Source organism: Amphiura filiformis, chromosome 10 (assembly GCF_039555335.1).
Source record: "Amphiura filiformis chromosome 10, Afil_fr2py, whole genome shotgun sequence".
Lineage (NCBI taxonomy): Eukaryota > Metazoa > Echinodermata > Ophiuroidea > Amphilepidida > Amphiuridae > Amphiura > Amphiura filiformis.
The window spans coordinates 45,517,655-45,531,315 of record NC_092637.1 but is presented as its reverse complement, the minus strand read 5'-3'; the positions used below and the strand labels follow the sequence as shown (position 1 = coordinate 45,531,315).

The window sequence follows — 13,661 nt, the reverse complement described above, 5'->3', positions numbered from 1 at the left end:
AGACATACAATATTGTATGTAACATATCTACGTTATTTAATCTATTGCCATTCTATTTCCGGTAATTTTTAAGTTCTAACGAATGTTTGATGACGTAAAATCGATAATATGTTACGTATAATATCTGGTAGAAATATATTATCGATTTTACGTCATCAAACATTCGTTAGAACTTAAACATTACTGAAAATAGAATGGCAATAGATTAAATAACGTAGATATGTTACATACAATATTGTACGTCTAATAAAAAGTCTGCTTTAAACATGCACATCCTTTGCAGACGTGAGTTTACACATACATTTTTCCACTTGTGCTGTGGATACGCGTATGCGCTATAATTTCAAATATTTGGGCAAAATAGTTATATTTCTCTTTAAATCACACTATTTTTCGGGTAAACGAACACAAATAAAGGTTGCTGCCTTATCCTTTATTCCCAAATATTGTGTCTTCGGCAGTAAAAACGTGCAATTAATGAGTTACGTTTTTACTGCCTCGGACCCCGGGCCTCGGACATATTATTTGGGTGTAAAAATTGGGGCTTTACCTTTTATTTCTTAAAGCCATAGTGTAACATTTGCTGAGGAGGACGCCCTCAATATTTCTAAAAATTCTATTTTTCACCTGAGTATAACGTTCTTTATTAAATTAACATACCCTACAAAAATCAAGACTTTAGGTGCTGTAGTTTTGTCGAAATCCAAGATTTTGATGAATTGTTACGATGGAAATATTAGTCAAACGCCATGCGATGTTCACAATACAGTACATACATGGACGGTATACACACATCAAACGATCGTGCCGTAGCATAAGCGACGGAGTTACACACATTGGCGACATCAGCCCTGGTAGTAAATTCCAATTTTATTTGCTTTACCTCAGTTGTTCGGCTCATAATTAAAAAGGGAAAAAATTGACTGTAAAAACTAACATTTTATGGAAAAAAAATACTAATCTATTTTTATGGAAATGTTACAATATGGCTTTAAATATAGTCAAATTAATGTATGATAACTGGAACATATTAATTATACTTCAAATGCTGTACAACTTTAAATATATTAAAATCAGTGTATAATAACTTGAATATATATTATAATTTAATATAATTCAAATGCTGTAACTTTAACTATTTTCATATCAGTATTATGATAACTTGAACTTGTACATAAATAGCGCTAATTGAAAACATTGTAATTAATACCACAATACAAGTTCTGTAAAAACTAATGTGTTTTGTTTCGTTATTCACATATTTACACAGAATATTATATTCTTAAAAATATTAGTAAAAAATTAATTTCACAGAAAATTTCTTCTCTTTCCTTATTTAAGAGGTTTCTTCACATTGAGAAAAAAAGAGCAAACAAAATGCCACTATAGGCAAAATATTTAATTCTCGATCATGAGAGCCAACTTGCGTCGAGCGTACTACGCCAAACCACACGCTTACGGAGCAAGCACGTCTTTTGAAAATTGACCAATCACCGTCTGAGGTCGCGCGATCGTGTTGTTCCACGAAAAGTACGCTGACGTAACCATACGCAGAAGTTCTTTTATATATTTGTATAATTTGGACTTTGAAGTTTCAAAAGATGTGAACATTTGTTGGTCTCCTACATGTGGGTGGGGGTGTGTGTGTGTGTGTGATGTAGTCTGCTGATGTTGGAATTTATCAGATTTTTATGCTCTGGATTTCCGACACAATAGTGATGCCACCCGTTCTAGTTTTGTCAAATTCGGTCAACTCAAAGATACTATACCTAAAGATTACCGACTCAAAATAAGAAATAAGAAATCTGTAGACGTGTTATGTATTTGTTATTGAAAAATATAGACATAAACATTGAGATAACATATTAATTTTACGGCAAGACATCTTATAAGAAGTTATCCTATATCCTGTATCGTTTTATGGATCAAAATGACTCAAAATGTCAGTTTTGTCTTTTCAACGGGAAAAATCCGATGCAATTTCAGGGCCTATCTATGATATGGGCATAATTTATACATGTAGGCCTATTGAACAATATACCCCAAGTGTCCTTAAAATGACTAAAAATAGGACAAAAATTGACAAATGGGGACAAAAATTCTGCTTTGCCTCCTCATACTAAAATCCTGGCTACGCCACTGGCTTGAACATAACAAAGGATCTATCCATAATAAATACCTTTTAGAAAAGGAATGGGTCCCTAAAATATACAAAAATTACACAACTGTGGACATAAAAATTGAACCTTTATCACTGCACTCTTGAGATTCATGATTTTATTGCAGTGGCTGCTTCAGAATTTTTACGTGTTTGTGGTATGAATTTCGGGGCGGTGGGGGTTAAAAATCTGGCTATTGATGCAAGGTGGCAAAGCCCTAGATTGGGGGCAGTTGGATTTTACTCTGACCTTTTATAGTTCAAACTGTTGGTCTCAGTGACATAGTCAGAGAGGGGAGAAGCTGACCTCTGTGAAATATCCCTCTGTTGGATGCTGGTCGTCATTTTTTAAATAGAATTCTAGGTCAGTTTTGACAATTTTCTTCAAATAAATCACCCGCCCCGGCCCCACTTCTGAAAGAATCTTCGCTACACTACTACTCAGACAGATATCTGTTTATGCAACAGAGTATACAACACAACAGTGACAATACAACATTTCTATATCACATATCTTACTTTTTGAATGATATTCCATGAATATAACCTTGTTTGGTCAATATTAGACAAAATCATCAAGAACGTTAAACTTCTATATTGAATAAAAATAGCACATTTTTGAAAATAAGTGTCAAGGATTTTTTTCTGTCAGGAAATAATGTGTTTGAAGCCTGAAAGCCTAGGTTCCCCATTAATTGAACTGTATTTGTTACTGATATTGCAGTTTGCTATGACCATTGCCCAACATGGTATCCCAATTATAATTTGTGGGAGAATATGTGGGTTATCCTTTTTTAAACATCGATTGTATGGGAATTATACATGTTATTGACATTCCCTTTTAAGGGAGTTTTTAAAACAGTGATTGCATGAGAATTGTTAAATCACCTGACGGAAGTTGTTCATTGCCAACTCTACATGTATGTGTATTGTGAGTGTATGTGTTTAAAGTTCAGGTCCCGGGGTTTAGGTTATTGTTGTGTTGTACAATGGGTATGTACAGAACATAAAAGGAGGAAATATAAACAAACCACTTTGCTGTGTATGAGAATTCTCACCATGATATGGTAAATCAGATATTCCAAAATAATATCACTCATAATAAAACAAAATACCAATTGAAAGTGTGGATTAAATCATCAAATGATCATTGATTGTGTGATATGACATTTGCCTACCCCAACATTTTAATAGTAAAACTGACTGCAACCTTTTGCTATCAACAAAATGGCGGACAGTAAGCTTGTGGAAAAACTCAATCGTGATCTTTTGGAGTGTGGGATCTGCTTGGATCGATACAAGAAACCCAGAGGACTACCATGCCTCCATTGTTTCTGTCATACCTGCTTGGAGAGTTACTGCAAGGGACAGAAGAATGTGTTGTGTCCAAACTGTAAGAGACCAACAGCAGTACCAAAAGAAGGAGTGTCTGGATTCCCTGCTCATTTCATCATCAACACTTTAAAAGATACACTGGATAAGGTAAATAAATAGCTGAAACATATCTTTAATATGGTAGTTACAAAAACATAAATTTTTATAAAAATGTAGACCATGAATTGGAATGGCCCAAATTTTTCTTCTACTAAAATGTTCTATATAGATGATGGCTGTGACTAAAACGGAGAAAATGGTCCTCCCCCGGTTATGCCACGGTTCCATTTATAGGAAGAATGAAGTTAATGCGTAAAGTAATAAAAGTCACAAGAAAGTTGGCAGGTATAAATAAGCTGACCATTATTTCTTTTAAGATTTTTATAGAATTATGACCCATTACACTGAAAATTTTTGATTTTCACATGGTTGAGATGTGCATCAATATTCTAAAATTCCATGTAAATTACAGAGCTTGAAGTTCCTTGTAAAATCGTAAATTAAAAGCCATTGACAATAATTGTCCGACACACAAATGAGATTTGATAGTGTAGCTGTTTTCTTGTGTATATTGCCCCATTTATTTGGCTTAAAATGCATGTGTAGAAAACCTCTTTTTTGGCAGTTAGTTCTAGCATTATTGCATCATTTTATAAAAAAAAATATGACTTTAAAATAAATATCCAAATTTATTCATTCATGGAGAAGTATGTCAACACAGTTTATAGGAAGGTCTGAGTAGGCCAACTTGAGAATGAAAGAGGATGTAACCAGAAATTTGTACCAATGTTTTTGTTTTAGGCAAAAGGAGCTGTGCAAGATGCTGTCTGTGGAAATTGTAACCTGAAGAAAGCCACATCCTACTGTATGGACTGCAAGGAATTCTTCTGCCAAACCTGCTACACTGCACATGATACTCTCAAAGCCAACAAAGACCACAAGATTGTCAGCGTTGAAGATGTTCGCTCCGGAGAAGTTATGCTACCAGTGACTGTATCTGAATATCTAAAGTGCAAGGATCATGATGGTGAGACAAAGAAGTTCTACTGTGAGACCTGTGGGAAGCTTATCTGTAGAGACTGCATCGTGCTGGGTCACCGCCAACACCAGGTCATTAGCTTGAAAGAAGCATCAGAGAAACAAGTAGCGAAGCTGAAAGATCTCTCCAGAGGAAGTGAAGATCTTAAGAAAGAGTGCAGGAATGCCATCAAGAAAACAGAGAATGTAGAGAAGAGTCTTGCTGCTGCCTCCAAAGAAGTCAAGAAGAACCTAGAAAGGGTCAGGAATGAGTACTACAAGCAGGTTGATGCCATCTTAAAGAAACATGAGGTTGATGCCAGGTCAGTGGAGGTCCAGAATGCCAAGGAACTAGATCGTATCAAAGATAATCTTCAGACAACATTGGCTAAACTTGAAAGTGCCAGTGATCTTGCTACTAGAGTCACACACACAGGATCCGACTATGACATTACATCAGTCTTCCCTACCTTGTCAGCAAGTCTTGAGGAGCTAAATGAGATGACCAAGCCTGAAGCTGCGTCAGAGTCATTGGGATATGTTGAGCTCATAGCACCTGAGAGGGTTGATATTCCTGATTTACTTAGTGTGTTGTCAAATAAACATGGGAACAAATGGTTACAAAGTGGAGAGTTCAGTACCAAGCCTGGATTAGAGCAACCACGTGGAATTGCAGTCAACAAAGATGGTGATATTGCTGTGACAGATGCATACAATAAAACTTGCCAAGTATTCTCAAAGGATGGTATGGTCAAGTACACATTCCAAGGTCCTTTTAATGCATTCCTTTTTGGAATTGCCATCACTGCAGACAACAAGTATATCCTCTCTGGCAGTGGTGAGATTCTGTTTTATGATAGCCAAGGCAACAGGTTGCAGTATCCCAAGGCCTCTACCTATGATATTAAAAATAATCCAAAAAACCCTGTTATTTTAACTGTAGACTCTAAAGGCAGGATTGTAGCAGGATTACTTGGTGGAGCTGACAACACATACACAATCTCTATTCATCATGGCAATGGCAAGTTCATATCCAAGTTTAATGCTCCATCAGAACCAACATGGCTTGCTATCACTGCAAAGGGAGATATTGCAGTATCTCTCTATAATGAGAAAAACCTGCTACTGATGGATTACTCTGGTAACAATATCAGAGTACTGCAGCCGCCTCAAGAAGTTGCTGCATGGATACCCGAATCTATATGCTGTAGTAAGCAAGGTGAGTTATTTGTTGTGAATAATGGTAAACCTATAGCTGTATATCAATACACAGCAGATGGTCAGCAGTGTCTGGGATGTGTCATCGCAGGACTTGATGACCCAATGGGTATTGCTATCTCAGAGGATGGACAGCAACTGTTTTTGGTAGAACATGATCAGCATGCAGTGAAGATATTCCAAAGACAATAACTTGCTTTTGATACTCTATATGTACTGCTCTGCTATCTTAGAATATGGACAGCACATAGACCATGATGGTATATGCTTAATTGCAGGGGAATATATCAGAATGATTGTAGAGAAGGTATTCCAAACACAATAGCCTTTGATAATCCTGCAGGTACTGCTACAACAGCTACTCATATAATTATGTTGTTATTTTCATGAGGGTTTTATTTTAGTGAATTTCGTAAGTGGACGTGCAGGCATGAAAATAACAACATGTGAAAATCAGGCTTTGAGTATTAAAAATTAAGGAATGTGATAAATAGCATACCTCAAACTTGTGAGTGTAAGCTTAAAGAATAAGGAGTGCAATAAATCGCACTTCTTATGATCATTTAAGGAGTGCGATCGCACTCGCACTCCTCAAAACTCAAAGCCTGGAAAATACAGTTTTTATAAAGCTACTTTACACTAAATTCCACAAAATATTAAGCAACTCACACAATTTCCCAAAATACCCAAATCACAAAAAATTCGGTACGCGAACATGATAGCATATACAGTATCTTAATGGATGGACAGAATAGAATCAAAAAGATTGTGACTATTTTTCGCATGCAATATCTGCCAAAATTGTTGCTTTTAATCAATAGCTAAAAAGAAGGTTTATGTGTAGACCTGAAAATGAAATGTGAACTTCAAATTGTGATATATGCTGACCAAAACCACTTTGAAAGTCAACATTTCTATGGAACTTAACTTTTAAGTGTCCAGGCCATGAAGTCTTTTCTATTGTATATTATTTTCAGTTTGGTTTTAGCAACATTTGCCTTTGTTAATAAATGGCCCCGGCCAATGGCTCACTGTTTCACTTAGAGAAACCAGATTTATTCCATGTGTAGACTTGAAAATGAGTACCGTAGTGAACATTTCGTCACTGTTTTGGCAAACTGTCGTATGACGAAAAAATGCAAATTTGAGAAAATTGCATTTAAAGTTTTACCAATTTTTGAAGACCCACTGGAGAGCACCAAAGTAAAATATGTTTATTATTATCAAAGAATATAATCAATAATATATCTGTCTTTGTTCTCAACATAATACAAACTTTTTATTCATTCACTAATTAGAAGTAATACGACAGTATGCCAAAATATGCACAATTTGACAACATATGTATTAATATATGATACGCCATGTGATATAACAGTATGTCAAAACAATAGGCAACTGCAGTTACACGGTGGCCTATGGCGACGTATCATGATACGACTATGATACGACTGTATGCCAAAACACAGAACGAAGATGGGGGGGGGGCGGTGTTGCATAAAAACCATGTCGTATCATACTAATTAGTCCCATATCTCATTAACTAATTACATTTTGGTCTCAAAACGTTGTGAATATATTGAGTTTCATTCATAGATTTTGAAAGTTATGATAACTCATTTTGCCCAAAAATCGTCACTCGTACAGTATGCCAAAACAGCATCTCTCAGGATTTATGAAATGAGCAGCAACTTTATTTGTTATTTAGATTAAACCACTTATTATTTTTTATTCAAAATTCTGTGCGTCCCATAAAATAAAAGATTTCTTTTATAAAGTATTGGCAAGTGTCTAAAAAGAGTATGAAGCTGCGTACAAAATCTTTTTCAGTCACCCTGTATATATGAAATGAATTTGAAAAACATACAAAATTCATTAATTGGGTCTTTAGCTGTTTTTTGTTTCATTTATTTCCTTCAGAGAATCTGAGTACCAATTTTCTGTCAAGCACATATCCTATACATTGTGACTGATGTTGATTTTTGTCATTTTTATGAAAATTGGCCAATTTATTTTAAATAGTGAGTAGTCTAATATTACCAAGATTTGAAGCTCAAGGTTGCATAATTAATTAGTTAATTAATTATGCAATTGACGGATGTTGATATATGACATTGCCCGACGTTTTACAAAGTGATGTATCTAAGATCCGTATATGTAAAACACTGTTTACTCGGATAAACAACTAAATTGTGTGGCGTATCCCCAGCACCCGTCACTATGTAAAAACATGAATTTTCATAAGGAGAAATATTTTCAAAGCAACTGTCAATACACTCATGTAGTCTTTAATTAAATGCAAATATAAGTAATCTAATTAAGGTGATGTGATTTCATTTCAGAATGTGAAGAATATTATGTTGGCATGTGTTGAATTTGTGATCAACACTCGCAAATCATCTTGAAACTCTTCTTAGCAACTCCCAAAATTTCAACTCACAACTCGCAAATTTCCACTCGGAAGTCGCAAATTTTAACTCGCAAATGTCAACTCGCAACTCGCAAACCAACTCGCAACTTCCTTTGACAACTCGCAAATTCCAACTCGCAACTCGCAAAATTCAACTCGCATCTCGCAACTCGCAAATTGAACTCGCAACTCGCACTCGCAACTCACAACTCGCACTCGCAACTCCAGCTCGCAACTCGCACTCGCAACTCGCACATTATCCATACCCGTTATTTGGTAGTGACAATATTGAGATGGGAAACTGTAAGTAATTTTGTATATGCATATGTTCACTAATTTTAATCACCGAGATGCCACTTTTCAGGATATTTCCTGATTTGAGGAAATTTAGAAGAAAAATTTCCAATTTCAGGAAATTTTTGCTCTCGTATTCCTGTGCAAAAAGATAGGCAGAAGTGCATTTTCAGGATTTTTCCATAGTTTTTCAGGAGATTTTGACACCACCAAATGGCATCTCAGCAGCATAGGACAATGAGATAATGATCAAACTATGTGAGAAAGTTTCTTGAGAACTTGAGAATAACTGAAATCATCACAAAAGTAATTGCGAGTGTGGTTTGCCAATTGTGGACTATTTCACTTGTTTTCAAATTTGTATGATTTTTAATTGTCTTACATAGACCTATACATAAAAGAACATATTCGCATATTTTTATTTTCGCAGTAGATGTATTGCGCGCGAAAGGCATGAAAAGTATAATTTTCTGCAAAAATGTCCACTTTTACAGTGTCATAGACTTGGTGCTATACAGAGTGCTTTGCAATTATCATGAATTTATTTTGGTTTAGTTTGGTTAAGTTTAGTTTTTACAGGGTGAGTCAAAAAAAGTGCAATAGAGAAAAGAATCCATTTTTATTTAAGAACCGATTTGAACCTTTTAGATTTTTAAACATTTTGTAAATGATATATTCATTAGTGACCTTGTGTGAAAAAACCAAGGAATTAGCATTTACCGTTTTGTTTTTATGACACATTTTATAACGATACCCAATTTTAATGTTTGTCCAAGAAACATCTAAAATTTGAATGTCAGCCAACTCTGTGTAAGGTAGATTTGGAACAACTGCTATTTTCGTAACCTCATTGGCATTGAAATAAAATGGAGCACCCAAAGTGTTATTGTCCCTGGTCTTGTTTAAGGAAAAGAAACATTATTTGTTGTTATTTTCATTTTACCTTTACTTTAAAGATGTTTATTCTCTATCAAAAACACACATTTGTATGAATGAAAGAAAGGTTTAACCAATTTCTCACGACTTACTTGTTTAGCTGTGGTGGCCTGCGGCCGACATCCATCGACCTTCGGTGCCAACTGATGTTACTGGGAAGTTGGAGGGGACACGTGACCTAGCCCGTTAGGGCTAGAATCACGTGACACGATGAGCCGGTTGTATGATCTTGGGAGGTGGTGGCGTCCTCTGTCTTTGTTAAGGTCGCTGTTGGTTCGCCTTATGTTGATGGCCTCTTTAACTCCTCGCTTGAACCAGTTCTCTTCTTTGTCCAAAACGCGGACCCCCTCCCAGTCAATCTCGTGCTGAAACGTGGCAGAATGTTCGCCAACAGGCGAGGAGGGTCTGGTGTGTTCATCCAAGCGATTTTTAAGGGTTCTGGCACTTTCTCCCACATAAGTGGATGTGCATTCCTTGCAAGGCACCTGATATACAACTCCGCACAGGTCGAGCTTATTCGCTTTGTCCTTTGGTGCTACCAGGAGCGATCTTAGAGTGTTTTGTGGCTTGACGTGAGTGCTGATGCCGTTGGAGCGGAACAGTCTTTGCAAAGACTCTGTGACCCCTGCCACATAAGGGATGGACACATTGCCTCTTGACGCAATGGTATTGTGCCGAGGTAGCCTGTTTTCGTCCCGGACACTGTTTCTCGTAACTGTGTCCCAGGACCAGTCCTGATAGCCGCACACTTCCAGTGATCTGCGGACTCTGTTCAGTTCCTGATGTTTAATTTGTCCTCCTCAGAAGACACAATGGTGTTTGCTCTGTCACTTAATGTCCGAATTACACCCAACTTATGTTGGAGCGGATGATGGGAAGAGAAGCTTAAATATTGTTCGGTATGGGTGGGTTTCCGGTATACCTGAAAACTTAGATGGCCGCGATCATCTCGCGAGATGAGTACGTCGAGTACCGGAATCTTTCCTTCTTCTTCCTTCTCCATGGTGAATTTGATGGCCGGATGTTGAGAGTTGATATGGTTCGTGAAGTGATCAATTTGGTTTTGTTTGATGATCACGATGGTGTCATCCACGTAACGCCCCCAGAACCTAGGTGGCTCAGGGCACGATGACAGCGCTTTTTTTATCAAAATCCTCCATGAAGAGGTTAAGGGTGATTGGTGAAACCGGTGAACCCATGGATGCACCCTCAAGTTGTTGATAAAACTCACCGTCGTACTACATTTGTAGGCGGATTTTTTAAAATGTCGAAATGAAATGCTCGCAAATTGAAGTGGGGTGAATTATAAAATATCCAATAAGTTGGCCATATTGGGATTGAATTGGAGTCAAGTGAGGTATGAAGGACTTAAAGTAATGTTAGAAAGTTTGCTTGAAAAGAAAAAAGAAATTAAATTAACGCAAAAATCAACCTTATTTAAGTTAAAGTCAGTTTCAGTGCATTGTGTACTCTCATTCAAAATACATGGTACCTCGTGGACAAATAATGAAATTGGGTATCCTAGCAAAAGGACTCATAAAAAGTAAACGGTAGATATGATTGACTTTATTTTTTCACAACAGGTGACTATTGAGTGTGGCGTTTATCATGTTTATAGAAACTTCCAATAATTGGAAAGTTCAACGTGGTTCTTACATAAATATCGATTCTTTGCTCTATTGCACTTTTTTTTGACTCACCCTGTACTTGATTCAAGACATGTAAAATAGAAGTATTGATTATGGTTTGTAGGTACAAGTAAGTGTGTGCATGTTGTGATGTGCCCTGAGTAATTTAATTTGATTATCTTTGTTTACAATTAAAATCTATTTTATGAGACATTTTAGGGATTCCCCTTTCTTGCATCAACTTGATCAAAAACAAATTGAATCATTTCTAATTCCCCTAGAGATTGTAAAGTAAAGATGATATCAGGGGATTCCCCTCAGGAAATGATGTCATGTGAAAGGTTAATGTTATAATTAAGGCTTGGGGATTTCCAAGATCACATTTGTCTATTAATATTTGGGATTTCCCCCTGCTTGGTATATAATAAGAAAATGTAAACACAATTGTCACAGTTGATAGTGTAGGAGTTTAGTATAGGAGAACTGCGCAAGGAGTTATAAACGTGTTTGGAGAACACCATTTTCGTATAAGGATTGTATACGCAAGGATTTATAAATGCAAGTGCACAATGGACGTCGCTGATTTTCGCAGGACAAGTGAATAAGGATATATTACATCAGTCGTCCAGAACATTGCAAGAACTTTATGATCGCCAAGAAGAAGAATGCTGGCTAAGTACAAAATAGATAAAGATTATATTTGATAATTGTGTATGTGCATTTGTTGTCATATAGTATACCAATCATAACGTGCTTTCAATTAAAGACTTAGATTTTGTTGGCTTAACCAAACAGTGTATTTGTGTTGTGCATTCGTGTGAGTTCGGGTAAAAGGTGATTTTGGCCTTGAGTCAAGTACGACTCGTAACAATGTAAATAGTCAAGTGACAAGTGAATAAGTAAGTAGTAAAGTAGGTAAATAGTCCGGTAAGTAAGTATTCAAGGGAGTGAGTGAGTGAGTGAGTGAGTGAGTGAATGAGTCAAGTGAGTGAGTAAACATTGATAACAAAGTAAAAAAGTAAAGTATCAGGTTAACAAGTAAGTCCAAGACAAACGTTATATTGGTGTGATTTAACCTAATTTTTGGGAGGAAAAAATATATGGGGTTGCCAAATTTATTTTCCTTTTGTGTGCAATTTGAAAACTTATAGTGTAAAATACACCCAAATTCACACAATACACCCAAAATCACACAAAATACACCCAAAAATCACACAATTTAAGTGTATGATTAATGATTTAAAGTTTTTAAAAGAAAATGCATTTCAAAACTCCTGCCCTACCTGACTTAAAACTCCTGCCCTGCCCTACCTGACTTATTTGTTTTGCAGCCGATGTAACCATTTTGTTGGGCCTAATTTTAATTTAAAAACTCTTATTTACTAAGTTAATGTACAGGTATATCAGTATATGTAAGAAACAATACTCAGTGTCAAAAAGTTATTAAAAATATTAGTGTATAATAGTAAGTATAATAAAACATACACTGTTAAAATGTTCCGTAATTAGAAAGAGTATTCGGCAAATTAATAAGCTCAGTATTTCATATTGCGAATTTTGACACCTCATTTGTTCTACGATGTTGTGGAAAAAAGTTTATTTAAAAAGTGTTTATTGGCCAAGTGCTTTTGTCTTTTGTATAGGGTACTGAAACATTTAGCTTAGTATTTCATATTGCGAATTTTGACACCTCATTTGTTCTACGATGTTGTGGAAAAAAGTTTATTTAAAAAGTGTTTATTGGCCAAGTGCTTTTGTCTTTTGTATAGGGTACTGAAACATTTAGCTTAGTATTTCATATTGCGAATTTTGACACCTCATTTGTTCCTCTACGATCTTGTGGAAAAAAGTTTATTTAAAAAGTGTTTATTGGCCAAGTGCTTTTGTCTTTTGTATAGGGTACTGAAACATTTAGCTTAGTATTTCATATTGCGAATTTTGACACCTCATTTGTTCTACGATCTTGTGGAAAAAAGTTTATTTAAAAAGTGTTTATTGGCCAAGTGCTTTTGTCTTTTGTATAGGGTACTGAAACATTTAGCTTAGTATTTCATATTGCGAATTTTGACACCTCATTTGTTCTACGATCTTGTGGAAAAAAGTTTATTTAAAAAGTGTTTATTGGCTATGCGCTTTTGTGTTTTGTATAGGGTACTGAAACATTTAGCTTAGTATTTCATATTGCGAATTTTGACACCTCATTTGTTGCTCTACGATCTTGTGGAAAAAAGTTTATTTAAAAGTGTTTATTGGCTTTTGTCTTTTGTATAGGGTACTGAAACATTTGAAATTCGACCCTTTCCATTAAAATGCTTCTAACTCTATTCAACGAGACCGCAGAGCATCAAATGAGTTGTCAAAATTTGCAGTAAAATGCTGCATTCAGCGAGTTTATTGATTTGCTCAATACCCTTTTGGATTGTTTTAAATCACCATGACTTTTCAAGTGTAGCAATACTTTTTTGAGCAGTGTATAGTCAAATCAATGCATGATAACTTACATTTGTAAACATTTCTACTTCAAGTGCTGTACTACTTCAAATACTTTAAATATATTCAAATCAATGTATGATAAATTTATCATATATTATAATTTTATATAATTTAAATGCTGTAACTTTAAATG

General features: G+C 35.6%; 1 protein-coding gene across 1 annotated transcript; it reads left to right on the top strand.

Moving 5' to 3' along the window:
- Positions 1–3,066: 3,066 nt before the first annotated feature.
- Positions 3,067–7,512, top strand: LOC140162935 (tripartite motif-containing protein 2-like). The gene is made up of 2 exons (XM_072186249.1): positions 3,067–3,640; positions 4,334–7,512. The coding sequence occupies exons 1-2, from the start codon at positions 3,386–3,388 to the stop codon at positions 5,957–5,959; spliced, it is 1,881 nt and encodes a 626-aa protein (XP_072042350.1). The 5' UTR covers positions 3,067–3,385; the 3' UTR covers positions 5,960–7,512.
- The last annotated feature ends 6,149 nt before the right edge of the window (positions 7,513–13,661 follow it).

Coding starts and splice junctions, on each gene's coding strand:
- LOC140162935 (XM_072186249.1), top strand. CDS start 3,386: ATGGCGGACAGTAAGCTTGTGGAAAAACTCAATCGTGATCTTTTGGAG. Junction 3,641..4,333: donor TAAAAGATACACTGGATAAG/GTAAATAAATAG, acceptor TTTTTGTTTTAG/GCAAAAGGAGCTGTGCAAGA.